Source organism: Neolamprologus multifasciatus, chromosome 12 (genome assembly GCF_963576455.1).
Source record: "Neolamprologus multifasciatus chromosome 12, fNeoMul1.2, whole genome shotgun sequence".
Classification (NCBI taxonomy): domain Eukaryota; kingdom Metazoa; phylum Chordata; class Actinopteri; order Cichliformes; family Cichlidae; genus Neolamprologus; species Neolamprologus multifasciatus.
Window position 1 is genome coordinate 6048912 of NC_140450.1, and position 12912 is coordinate 6061823.

Below are 12912 nucleotides of genomic sequence, written 5' to 3' on the forward strand. Positions count from 1 at the left end.
GCTAACGTGTTAGTATGACTTTCTGCGAGTTGAGCTGGTTGAGTCAGTGGCTAATGCTGCTGTTCCAAAAGTGTCATCAAATAATTGGTGACAAATTAAATTTGGATGAATTAAAAAAAAAGTGGTTGTCTAATTGCAGCTTTGTGGGTTTTATTTCCAGCCCCAGCACATGCCATCCATCCATAGGTCAAGAAACCAAACAGTAGGTTTCCCCCGGTGTGTGTATGTGTGTGTGTGTCTACTGATTATGGTTAAAAGACAACAAGTCAACAGGTGAAGCTGTAAATCAGTCAGGCCTTCAGACACTCTTTCACTGTGATCTTTATTGTATTTGTCTGTAGTTATTTCCATCTTTGTCCTCTAAATTTTATTTAATTTAAATGAATCCCTACGAATTTTTGAGGGTAAATAATGGAAATTTGAAAAAGCTACCATGCTACCAAAACCAAAAAATGTTATATAAAAGGTGAAAAATTTGGAATCAAAATATAGGCAGTTAACTAGTCTTCCCATCCATCCATCCATCCATCCATCCATCCATCCATCCATCCATCCAACCAGAGCATTGCTTTCACTTCATTGCTGCTGATCTGCTTGTAAAGTTGCTGAGAAACTCATGAAAAACACATCAACTAGCTGGCCCCTTCCTCTAACCCTGAGGTCAAACTGCTGGGGGACACATAGCACCCATAAACAGCAGAGCGTGGGGGTTGTCATTTCTGTGCAGTTACTTTGACGAGAGAACCTGTCAATCAACCTGTATGGGCAGGTTGTTGGCACTGCTACTTTCATCTGGTGGTCTCTGCTCTCCATGTACAGTTCAGTATCTGCCACCTGCTCGCTTGTAGTAATCTGATTGTTACACTCAAACAGTGACCTCTAGAAAAGCTCCATTTTACAGTTGACTGATGTAAAACATTGACAAATAAAACAAAACAAAACAAATCAAAGCAAAAGGCTTTTGTAAAATTCCTCAGAGCACTAACTGTGTCAAAACCCCTGAGAGCAGTTCTAGAGGTGGAAATATCAGTTAACACTCCCAAAGTAACAAACATTTAAAATATAAATCATTCAATTTTAAATAATATTAATAATACACCAAGACCTTAATCTTGAGCGTGATTTGACCCATTTAGGACCAATTTGCTGGTTCCTTCTTTCCATCCTTCTTATTCTGTGGTCTTTCCTATTATAACTCCTGCAGGGACCCCGTTTCCTGACACGAACCATTAAATCTTTAATCGACACAAACTAATGAGGCTTTATTCAGCCAGATGTTTGAACTCGAAAACAATTATTATTTTCCGGATTCTTAGGGTCTCAAGATATATTTATTTTTGGCAAAATAAGAATTAAAACCGAGTTCTTAAAATGGCACATGGGCACTTACCTGCATCAAAATACAACAGTGGCATTATTTAATGAATGACCCAAATCCTTTATCTGTGCACACAAGGCTTAACATTCCTCCGTGTATCATATTTTATTCAGTTACTGATTAAAGATTGTGCTGTTGCTTCGATTCATTCATGACTGGATCATAGCATCCTGCTGTTTGCCCCGTAGGAGCTGTGAGAGTTTATACAGACATCCAGATTCTTCCACGAGTGAACATAATGCAAAAACCAGTAGAAGAGTTCTGGTTTTATAACTATTTATGTTTAACTGATGTAGATTACATCAATTTACCTGCAAATTTAAATATAAAGGTTTTTGGATGGGACTGATGAAAGGATCTATTTATTTAGAAGCAAATCAAAATTTGGGAGCCAGAAAAATGGAAAACTGAGAAACAGAAGGGAGATTAAATGACAACCTACCAAAGACTGAGGGTTCAGTGGAAAAGCTAAAAAAAATTACTCCCTACAACATTTTCCTTGTTACCTTTTTTTCACCACAGTAGAAAACTTTATGAGGTGAAGAAAGGTGGGAAGAAGAATCAGTAAGGAGAAGCAAGAGACTCCATAGTGTAGTGGTTTACACATTCTCCTTAAAACTGTAAGGTTTGGTTTGGTCCGATTATAGATGGAGACCCAAATCCCATTTGGGGTTTTGTCAGGAAGTTTATCTGGTGTAAATCTGTGCCGAGGTGCTTGCTGTTTGAGCTCTTGGGATTAAGGGAGCAGCTGAAAGTAGCAGAGTCATGGAAATGCACGGGTAACATAAGGTTCCAGTCATACAGGCCTAGAGACCATCTGGTAACCACAGATCACTATGGAAAAATGTGGATTTTTCAGACAGTCTGCAAAATGTTGGTGGCAGTCTCAAGGTGAAATAGGTACACAGTGCTGCACCTGTCAAGGTGTGTACTGTGGCAGGATACGGACCCAAACGCAGGACTTGGACATAGAATGAAACTTAAAGGCATTTCCATTCCCTCGTCACCGGGGAGTGATGAGGGAATGGAAAACAGGAGGGAAGCACAGCTGGGGCTAATCTGACATAATGAGACAAGGAAACAAAGCAGAATACACTGATAATAGGACACAGACTGTCAAAGTAAAGCAGGAAGCACAAAGCATTCATAAAGACCGAGACGTGGAAACATGACAGACTCTGGAACAGAAGGAACATGAATCAACAAGACGTGGGACACATGCAAGAGACAGAAAAGAATGAACATCCAGCATAAGGAGAACAGAATTAAACCTCCACCAAGAACAGATGAGGCACAGAAACCTAGAAACCAGGAACTATAAATATAATACAAATAGAAAACCACAATTTAAAGAGTATAACTTAACCAAAAACACAAACACTGGGTCAGAGAGTTCGGTGTTCGGTGCCGTGACGGCATCGTAAATTGTTTTGATTGTTCTGGTCACTGGCAGATTGCTGCGGTCGCCCATAGTTTGTATTAAATACTAACATCGTTTGCCGTTACACTTAGACAGGTGGAACATATGGAAATGGAACATATAAGAATGAAGGATGACAACTATAAATCATGAATAAATACAACTACTTCAAATGCTGTTGTGTTTAACTATTTCTTTAAATTCAACCAGGTTAATAATTTACTGTGCAGATTCTTGTTGACACGTTTTGTGTTGTGTTTTTTATCTCTATGGTTACGAGAAGACACAACACATGTTCACACAGTACTTCACTCTATTTTACTCTGTTTTCTATTCTACTTAATCTATTCACTTTAAATGTTTTATCCACAACTCATATTCATTAACCCATATTTTCTTCACAACTGAAAAAGTGAATCAAATTTGGGTTCAAGTGAGAAAATGTAGAATTTTAAAGTTTAGGGGGCAAAACATCTCAAAAAGTTGGATGTAGGTCAACAAAATGCTGGAAAAATTAATGATACTTGGTAAGTTTTTCTTTTCAGCAGAATCCAGAATTTAGAACTAAGTTAATAAAAAACTTTGTGGAGAGCCACTAAATTATCTTTATGGCTTAGATAGAGATTATTAATGTTGCACAATTAGGCTTTATGTCTTGATTGGGCAAAAACAGACATTGTGTCATGTTCCTGGGTCTGTTGACCCAGCGTTTTAAGTTTTAGTTTATTTGGATGTTGTTTATGTTTAAGTTCATTAGATTAGCGAAGTTCATTTGGTTATTAGACTCCTTGTGTTTTCTTCCCCTGTATTTAAGTTTCCCTCACCCTTTGTGTTTCATGCTGCGTGTCTTATGTTATCAAGTTTGTATTATCATGTCTGTCTCGTGTTTCCTGTTTTATTTTGAAGGAGTCGTGTGTTCTTTGTTCATTGTATTTAGTTTCACTTCCCTTGTCCTGTCATTAGGCTCATGTCAGTCAGCTGTTCCTCCATGTGTTCCCACTTCCCCTGATCACCTCCTGTGTATTTAAGTCCTCTGTTTTCAGTGTGTCATTGTCAGGTCGTCTGTTGTCCACGCCATGCCTCCTATGCCATGCCTCCTATGCCATGCCTCCTATGCCATGCCTCCTATGCCATGCCTCCTATGCCATGCCTCCTATGCCATGCCTCCTATGCCATGCCTCCTATGCCATGCCTCCTATGCCATGCCATGCTTCCAAGTTTCTTGTCTAGGTTTTTCTTATTGTTTGTTTAGATTTCCCAGTTTAGGTTTGTGTTAATTTTGCTTCAGTTTGACCTTCCCCTTTGTTTGTACCTTTTTAACCAGCCATATTAAACGGCTCACTTTTTGTTAACATTTCAAGTTCTGTTCCTTGGAGTCTGCGTTTTGGGTCCTTTTGTCAACCCCTACAGTCGGCTCTCGCCAGACTGTGACACATTGTTCACGGATTTGATCGGTTGATTGTTTTTTGTTTTTTTGTTAATGAAGACAAATTCTTAAGCAGCCTTTAAACTAAGTCAAAACCATAGTCATTCAGCAGTAACGACTGTGGTTATAATTTTGCTCTAACTTCCTTTGTAAACCTTTTCTGAACTTCCAAATGTTTGCGTACTCCATTTGCTAATTGTCATTCGGTCACTGACGGCCTTTAAAGTGAAAGGAAAGTAAATGTTTAAAAATGAAATGGCTGAAGCTGTTCTCAGTCCTTCATGAAGCTTTTGGTGTACGTGACAGCTCTCACACTAAAGGGACAAAAATAGTCCCTACTGTGACCAGACCTACTCGCACATTTGGAAGGACAGCAGGGAGCAGAGCACCAACAATTACAGCCAGGTTGGGTTTGGCTGGATCTACTCTAGCATCATACCACTTGTATAAAAGCTGTTGTCACCTTGCCCAGTGTTGTGTAAACCTTCACACGTGTGGAAGGCTTTTAGTGCTTTCTCAAACTCACAGCACATTTTTAGACTGTCAATTTATCAACCAAGAGACATTTACACTTCATACCTACAGAGAGACATGGCAACTTTAAACAAACTTCCATCAAAGTAAAACCTGCGCCGTGCTTTTTGGCTGTGAACCACTCTTATGAAATCTGCCGGCACTGAGCCCACACATGCAGGCAAACCTCTGCCTTTGGCTTCTTTGCCAAATTTAGGACAGTTACAAAATCTGTGAATGTCAGGATTCCTGCAGAGTTCATGAGCAACCTGCAAAGGTTTTATAACACTTCTCTTTCATTATTCAATTCGTGCAGTTACTACGGAAACTCACTGATTGGTTATGATGCATGATGAATCCTAGATACAAAAGAAACATCTCAACTAAAAGAGACCAAAACCCAATTTCAGAAAAGTTGCAATGTTGAGTAAAATGGAAATAAAAACCCAATGAGATGACTTGCAAATCTCATAAACTCATATTTTATTCACAATTGAACATGGAAAACATATCAAATGTTTCAAATGAGAAAACTAAAACAAGTCATTTTAAATTTGATGGCAGCAATCCCTATTTTTTTATTTTTTTTAAAGTCAAATGGGGCATCAGAAGGCTAGAAAAGGGGGAAAAAAGATCATCTTTAGGGAGGCATCGTTTCTCAGAAGTAGAGATAAGCCGAGGTTCACCAATCTGTAAAAAAAAAAAAAAAAACAGCATCTACTTAGTCTGTGCAACAATTTCAGAATATTGTTCCATCCATCCATCCATTCGCTTCCGCTTATCCTTTTCAGGGTCGCGGGGGGCGCTGGAGCCTATCCCAGCTGTCATAGGGCGAGAGGCGGGGTACACCCTGGACAGGTCGCCAGTCTGTCGCAGGGCCAACACACAGGGACAGACAACCATTTGCACTCACATTCATTCGCACATTCACACCTAGTGGCAATTTGGATTATCCAATTAACCTATCCCCACAAGCTGCATGTCTTTGGATGGTGGGAGGAAGCCGGAGTACCCGGAGGGAACCCACGCAAACATGGGGAGAACATGCAAACTCCACACAGAAAGACCCCGGCCTGATGTTGGAATTGAACTCAGGACCTTCTTGCTGTGCGGCAACAGTGCTAACCACCGTGCTGCCTTTGTTTGAATTGCCTTTGAATATTGTTCCCAAGTGTAAAATTGATTTTGAATATCTAATATCTACAGTACATAATATCATTAAGAGATTAAGAGAATCTGGAGAAATCTCTGTGTGCTAGAGACAAGGCCAAAAATCAGTATTGGATGTTTGTAATCTTTAGAACTGCAGGGGGCACTGCATTGAAAACAGGGATGCATCTGTCATGGAAATCACTGCATGCTCAGGAAAACTTCCATAAATCATCGTCTGTGAGTATGTGAACACAGTTCCCCGTTCCAGTCCTAAAATCCAGGTTTAAGTGCTACCATGCAAAGAAGAAGCAATATCTGAAAACAGAAACGGTGGCGTCTTTAAAATTGACTCATTAAAATGGACTGAGGCAAAGTGGAAAAGCTGTTCTGTAGTCAGAGAAATCCAAATGGGAAAGCTGTTTGATTTCTGATGGTATGAGGTTGCATTAGTGCCTATACTGGTGGTTTGCACACATTAAAAGGCATCATCAATGCTGAAAGGTATATACAAGATTTAGAGCAACATATGTTTCCATCCAGATGATGTCTTATTCCAGGGATGTCCTTGCATATTTAAACATGACAACACTAAACCGCACACAGCACCTATAGTAGAAGAAGTAGTAGAAGAGTCCAGGTACTAAACTGGCCTGCCTGCAGTCCAAACCTTTTGCCAACTGAAAACCTTTACGAGGTTAACACATTACGAGAGAGGGTGTTTGTCTCCCGAATCCAAACTGAGAGTTAGCGCCACAAATGAGAGGCATGAAAGCTCCTATTCTACTTTTAAATATCCCAGTAATGCAGTACTTAAGGTCTTTAAGACAAGATGAGGCCTGATTATTCAAGACCTTGTTTATGAAGAGAAGGATTTAATTCAATTCTACATTGAACAGGGAGCGAGTGATGCAACAATCTAAAGCATATAGTTAGGGCTGGACCAGGTGACCCTGAATCCTCCCTTAGTTATGCTGCAATAGACTTGGGCTGCTGGGGATTCCCATGATGCATTGAGTTTTCCTTTCCAGTCACCTTTCTCACTCACTATGTGTTAACAGACCTCTCTGCATTGAATCATATCTGTTATTAACCTCTGTCTCTCTTCCACAGCATGTCTTTATCCTGTCTTCCTTCTCTCACCCCAACCGGTCGCAGCAGATGGCCCCGCCCCTCCCTGAGCCTGGTTCTGCCGGAGGTTTCTTCCTGTTAAAAGGGAGTTTTTCCTTCCCACTGTCGCCAAAGTGCTTGCTCATAGGGGGTCATATGATTGTTGGGTTTTTCTCCGTATCTATGAAGCGCCTTGAGGCGACTTTTGTTGTGATTTGGCGCTATATAAATAAAATTGAATTGAATTGAATTAACTAATAATGTAACCCACATATAAGGCTGTAGGAGCAGCTTTACAGTTTGGTAAACCCACGGTTACTCTAGACATATTTTCCTGACGAGGCAGAGACCAAAGTAGAGCTTAAAGAGCCTGAAATTTGTCATTTTTAATCATTGGCTGTTACGTTTTATTACCAGTGCCTTAATTCACAAAAACATTCCTGCCCACCACGGACCCTCTTGTTGTATTGGATCCCTTCTAACTTTATTTTTCTTGGAAAACAACCAAAAAGGTGTAAATCCTCACAGAACATTCAAACTTGAAACAAAAGGCATAAAAATGTGCAGAAATCAGGCCTTCAGTGTTCCTTCAGAACAACAAAGCTTCTCTAGGACTCATTTCCACATATAGGCTGTCCAGTGTGTTTTAAATCTCTCTGCTGCCCCCTGCTGTACAGAACATCGACGTGGTCTAGACTGAAAACTGTAACGTCAACTGTTGAAAAGCTTAGATTTCAATTTGCAGTGTTTTCTCTACTCATGAAAAAAACCCAAACAAACATATAAACAAAGACAAAAAAACAAACAAACCCATCTTTGACACATTTACTGTTTATTATAGGAAAACAAACCAAAGTGAGATAAAGTACAGAGTGAAAACCACTTGGGACCAGAGAACACCAAGCTTCCTCCTCCCAATATATTAATATAAACAGCTACTAGCCTATGTACAATATGTGTCTGAAACATACTGAAGATGGGAGCAAAGATTAAACAGTGTGGATGAGAAATTACTGTGAACAGGGAAACAAAACAGAACATCTTGTTCAGAAAAATGTCCACAAATGCTGAATCCTTGTGTAAAAAAAAAAAAAAAGGGGGAAAACAAACAGAAATAGCTATAAATTCAGATAGACAATTAATTATTAATAAAAATTACCACACCTAATCTGCATTCACACACTGAGATATTATAGACCAATTATACTGTACACTATCAAACTAAAATATTTCTCAAATGGAACCAAAACAAAATACACAGGCTCACTGTAGCAAAGGACTCTGGGAGATTGAGTTTAGTGGTTTCCTTCTGTCCATCTTTCCTCTTGCCTTGAAAACAACAACAACAACAAAACCCAACTCCCTCTTTTGCTTAGTTAACATAATTTGGCACAACCGAGCAAATCCAGTTAACCACTTTAACCTCAACTAGCTCCCAGTGCTCGAGGGAATGTTGAAAAGACTCACTCAGTATCTCACTTTCTCTTAAACACTCGCACAAACACGCTGAAAGAAATGTAAGATACAGTACAGATAACAAAACACTACTGTAACAACAACAAAACACAGAAAAATGTACACAAAAATCGACATGTTTGGTCTTTCTCCGTTTGCGCCGTTTTTAATTTTACACGATTTGTTCTGAGGGAGGATTTAAAATACTGCAAATGTGTACTGCATACAAATAATACACACAGACATTAACTGAGTGACCTAAACAGTAAAAAAAAACAGACATTAAATTATGCTTTACCACCTTTATACATTAGACAAGAACTCTGAAAACAGACACATCAGAAGTTTATTGAGTCATGTTAAAATGGATGGTGCAGGAAGCATGGAGACAAAGCGGCTCTTGCTACTACTAACATGATAGCCACTATCAGCATCACTTGAGTTAGTTAGTCAAAAGGCTGCACCGTCCGCTACCATCCACAGACTGTAGAAAAGACAGAAAGAGTCTCTGTGTCTGACACAGAAGGACACAGAAGTACCTCAAACCTCCCATTTGTCTAATCGCCAGCCAGAAACTCCATTAGTGGCAAAAAGAGTCTGATTGTACAGAAGTCTATGAGAATCTCTCTTCAGCTAACTTCATTTGTGAAGTAAAGACTTTCCCAGGTAGTTTATAGTCTTATTCAATAGTTTCTAGTCTGACCTAATTCAGCACAACTTTTCTTTTGTAAACTACGGTTCATTTAGAGTTAACTGGACTTAAAGCAGAGTATGCTTTGCTTATGCGAATGGGCCTTCCTTATGACCCATCCCTCAGTTTCATAGTCAGATCCATCCCTCCCTTGTCAGGTTGTGCAAAATACTGACTGGCTATGGTCACCTATCTATATGAATCTGTATGGCCTTATATCTGTAACTGCTTAAATCGTCGCACTGTCGACATGAACTTCCTTATCGGTTATAAATTTTTAATCTTGCAAGAAGGAAGGTGAGGACTGATACTTGGATCAAAGTTAATGCCAACACTTTGAAGATGAGACAGAATCATGAAAATTCCAACGCTCGTATCGTTTGTCAGTTTTGGCTGAAGCTGAAATCATCGTGAAACATTCGGACGTGAAACATTTATTGTTTTGTTTTATTACTCCTAAGACATCCTGACAGAAGAACAATGAATCCAATCTACAGTCTGCATCGATCCAGCATTAGTTCTGTAAATGAGACTCATCTGAATGCTATGCAAAACAAAGTCAGAATGAATGAATTGCTTTTTAAACATAAAAATCTTTGTGGTTGTTTCAGTAAAGGTGCTGCAGTGATTGGATGCAGTGACTTCTCTGATGCCTGTTAAGTGGCCCCCATGTAAAACATACACTGATAGCTAACACTGATCACCTGACCAGCGCTCCTTTGAATATGAACCGTGTAATCAGATCCTCTGAGCTGAAACATTAGTCTTTACACCTACATTTGATTAAATATAACTTCAGGAACAGGCTCCGCTAACGACAAACTAAACTAAAATGGTACAATCTGCCACAGGGTTATTCCACTACACAGGGTCAGAAAATGAACTATTATTGCAGAGCGCTCTTCGGTTAAATACCTGCTCAGTGTTGGAAGCACTTAAAACATTTTTTAGCTACAACCAGTGGTGACAGACAAATGGCTTTTTCCCAGTTTCCTGCTTTGCCTGGTTGGAAATCCAGCCTTCAGTCTATCAGCTTTCACTGATCAGTGAACCTTGTTCTAACGCAGTAGTTTGGGAACTCACAGCCCCAAATGTAGATGGTACATTAAGTCAAGACAAAATGCTTTGTCTGGAGTTCAAATCCTAGCAAATTCAGACTACAGAAGACTAGACATATCAAATGGTGAGACATCTACATGTGCAGCAATGCAGTAAGTATCACTGCAGTTTATTTCTGTGAATAAAACCGACTACATGAAGCCAGAGCAGAGCTTAACGCCTTCAGCTTTGTGAGTTCGAATAAGGAGATATGCAAGGTGCATTCATAAAGTTCCACAATGGCCATCAAAAATCAAAAAGGATACCTGTTTTAAATCTCCCCACAGATGGCCTGCCTAAGCAGGGCTCACAACTATCAGATTTGCATTTGTGTGTCACTGACGTGTGCGACCAATGAACCTGAATTTCATTTTGAGAGGACAAACCAAGTGCTGAGTGAAAATCCTGCTTTTTTTAATTTTTTGCGTGCTGCTGTGCACTAAACTCTGGTGCCCACGTTTAAATCAGGTATGCTTTTTGATTTTTTTTTATCCACAAAATGTATATTTCGCAGGTCCCCAAAGACAAACACCGACAGGTTAAATGACACCTTGGTATTCGACACTTGGTTAATCTCCCTGTGACCAGCATCTGAGGTTCAGGCGTCCATGACCTTTCCCTCTGGTACCGATTTTGCTACATATGCAAAGCACTTTGAATAAAAGGATCATAAATTTTGACCATCATGCCCATCTTCACAAAGATGCTTACAATTCTGTTTTTATTTTAAAACTGCATTTCAACATTTTTTTTTTGTCTCTTAGGGAACAAAAGTGGCTTTAAGTTCTTTTTTTTTCAAAATTTCCCACAGATACCCACCGACTGATTTTCAGTCTGTGAGCCACACAGGTTTCTTCAGCTTCTTGGCACCGCGACGTGAACCTCAGCTGACCAACATTCATATCCACAAAAAAAAAAAAAAAAAAAAAGACCAACGATTGTGAAACTCCACAAAACAACAAAATTATAAAATAGAATAAATCTAAAAAATAAAATCCTACACTAAAATCTGACCCTATAGCCCTAGCTCCAGTGTGGATTAATATATGAACATGAATAACTGAGAGACACAGACACAGTGCTTTACAATAATAATAATAATAATGATAATAATAATAATAAAAACCCACAGGGAAAGGAGAAACTACAAGGACTATCCAGTTTTTTGTAATCTCTAAAAGTCAAAGAGAAGGAAACAAATGGTTTAAGGCAACTTTTGGCACAAACAAGTCAAAAGGCTTGGGGTAAAGCGGCTGTAAAACAACAGAAGAAGCTATGAAACTGCCAATGGTTTGTTCACTATGGACCAAAAGGTCTGAAGCTTGCGATATTTTCTCCTCTGAGCTGACTAGTCATGTCTCCCTCCATCATCACCTGGTCTTTCAGAAAAGGGAGTCGCTAGTGCCGCGAAGCAAACCAACAATCCCTCTGCACTGTAATCCCAGTCCTCTGTGCTCTTGTGTCAGTCTGTCTTCTTATAAGAGTCCCACCGCCACGGAAATCCCAACCGGCAGATCCCAGCAGCCTCGACTCACTGGTTGACGTGGGGCTTCAGGGCTTGGTAAAGTCCCTCGAAGGTGGGTCGGTCAGGGATATCGCGACTCCAGCAACGCATCATCAGCTCAAAGAGAGAAGGTGGGCAGAGTGGAGGGGCATAGAGGAAGATCTAGTGAGGGACACGGGAGAATTAGAGTGATGACAGATTCCAGTGATTTGTTAAAAAAGACAAATGTTGAGTTAGGTTTAGTAGCCCCGCAAATTTATCCTGCAGGCACTTACGAGCGTCCTGATTTCCAGGTTTGTAAAGACTGCTATGAGCTGTCTTGGATCCAGTTGCAATTAAATTAAATGTTTGCGGTTTTACTCTCAGGTAGGCAAAATGATTTGTTACAGAAGGTAATAATCTCTGACTCTGACTCTGTGTTTCGCCTCACCTGTCTGCCCTGGTTCCTGAAGAACTCGCCAGTGTTCTCTATGACCTGTTCATCAGACAGCAGGCTGTAGGGCTGCTCCTTACACAGAGTGAAGATCTCCCACAGGGTGACTCCAAAGGCCCACACGTCACTGGCTGTGGTGAATTTACCCTGAGGAGAATAATCACACCTGAAAGTTTAACACTCTTTAACACTTTTTCAATAACTCTCTGAAGACAGCTGCTGATGAAATGTTGATTGCGATGCTTTGTGAGACTTACAAAAAAAATACAATACGATAAAAACGTATGATAAAAGCTTCTGCTTTAGACCTGGTTTGGGTCAGCTTGGATCCATCGTTTTTTCGCTTAACTTTACAGCTGCAAAAGACATTAAACTTATGCAACCACATTCATAATGCAGAACAGGAAAGTTATTGAAAGAAAACACTGCAGCAAAAATGATCTTTCATTGTTTTAGTGTGCAAACCGCTACTGGTGCTTCCCCTGGAGGGCAGGAAGCTTTTGAAGAACTCTTAGATAAACTTTCTTTAGTGAAACATTTTGCATTTGCATTTATGCATCGAGCAATTTTAAAGAAAAGCAACTGTAAAGAGTTTGTTATTTGTTTTGTGGAAAACTGTTTTACTGCTTTCAGCTTTTTAAAAAAGAAGATGTGAGGGGAACGTACATGTTTTTTATAAGTCGCTGAACTGATCCAGGCAAATGTTCGCAGGGTTTGAATACAATTACAAGCCTA

At 39.7% G+C, this 12912-nt stretch overlaps 1 protein-coding gene across 3 annotated transcripts in view; it reads right to left on the bottom strand.

Moving 5' to 3' along the window:
- Positions 1-7811: 7811 nt before the first annotated feature.
- The window catches only part of ddr2l (discoidin domain receptor family, member 2, like), a 42564-nt gene continuing 37463 nt past the window's right edge, over positions 7812-12912 (bottom strand). For all 3 annotated transcript variants that reach the window (XM_085180437.1, XM_085180439.1, XM_085180438.1), the window contains 2 exons: positions 12175-12324; positions 7812-11906 (listed from right to left, as the gene is read on the bottom strand). In XM_085180437.1, the coding sequence (XP_085036563.1) occupies positions 11772-11906; positions 12175-12324 (285 nt within the window). In that variant the 3' untranslated portion in view covers positions 7812-11771. The remainder of the gene's footprint in view (positions 11907-12174; positions 12325-12912) is intronic.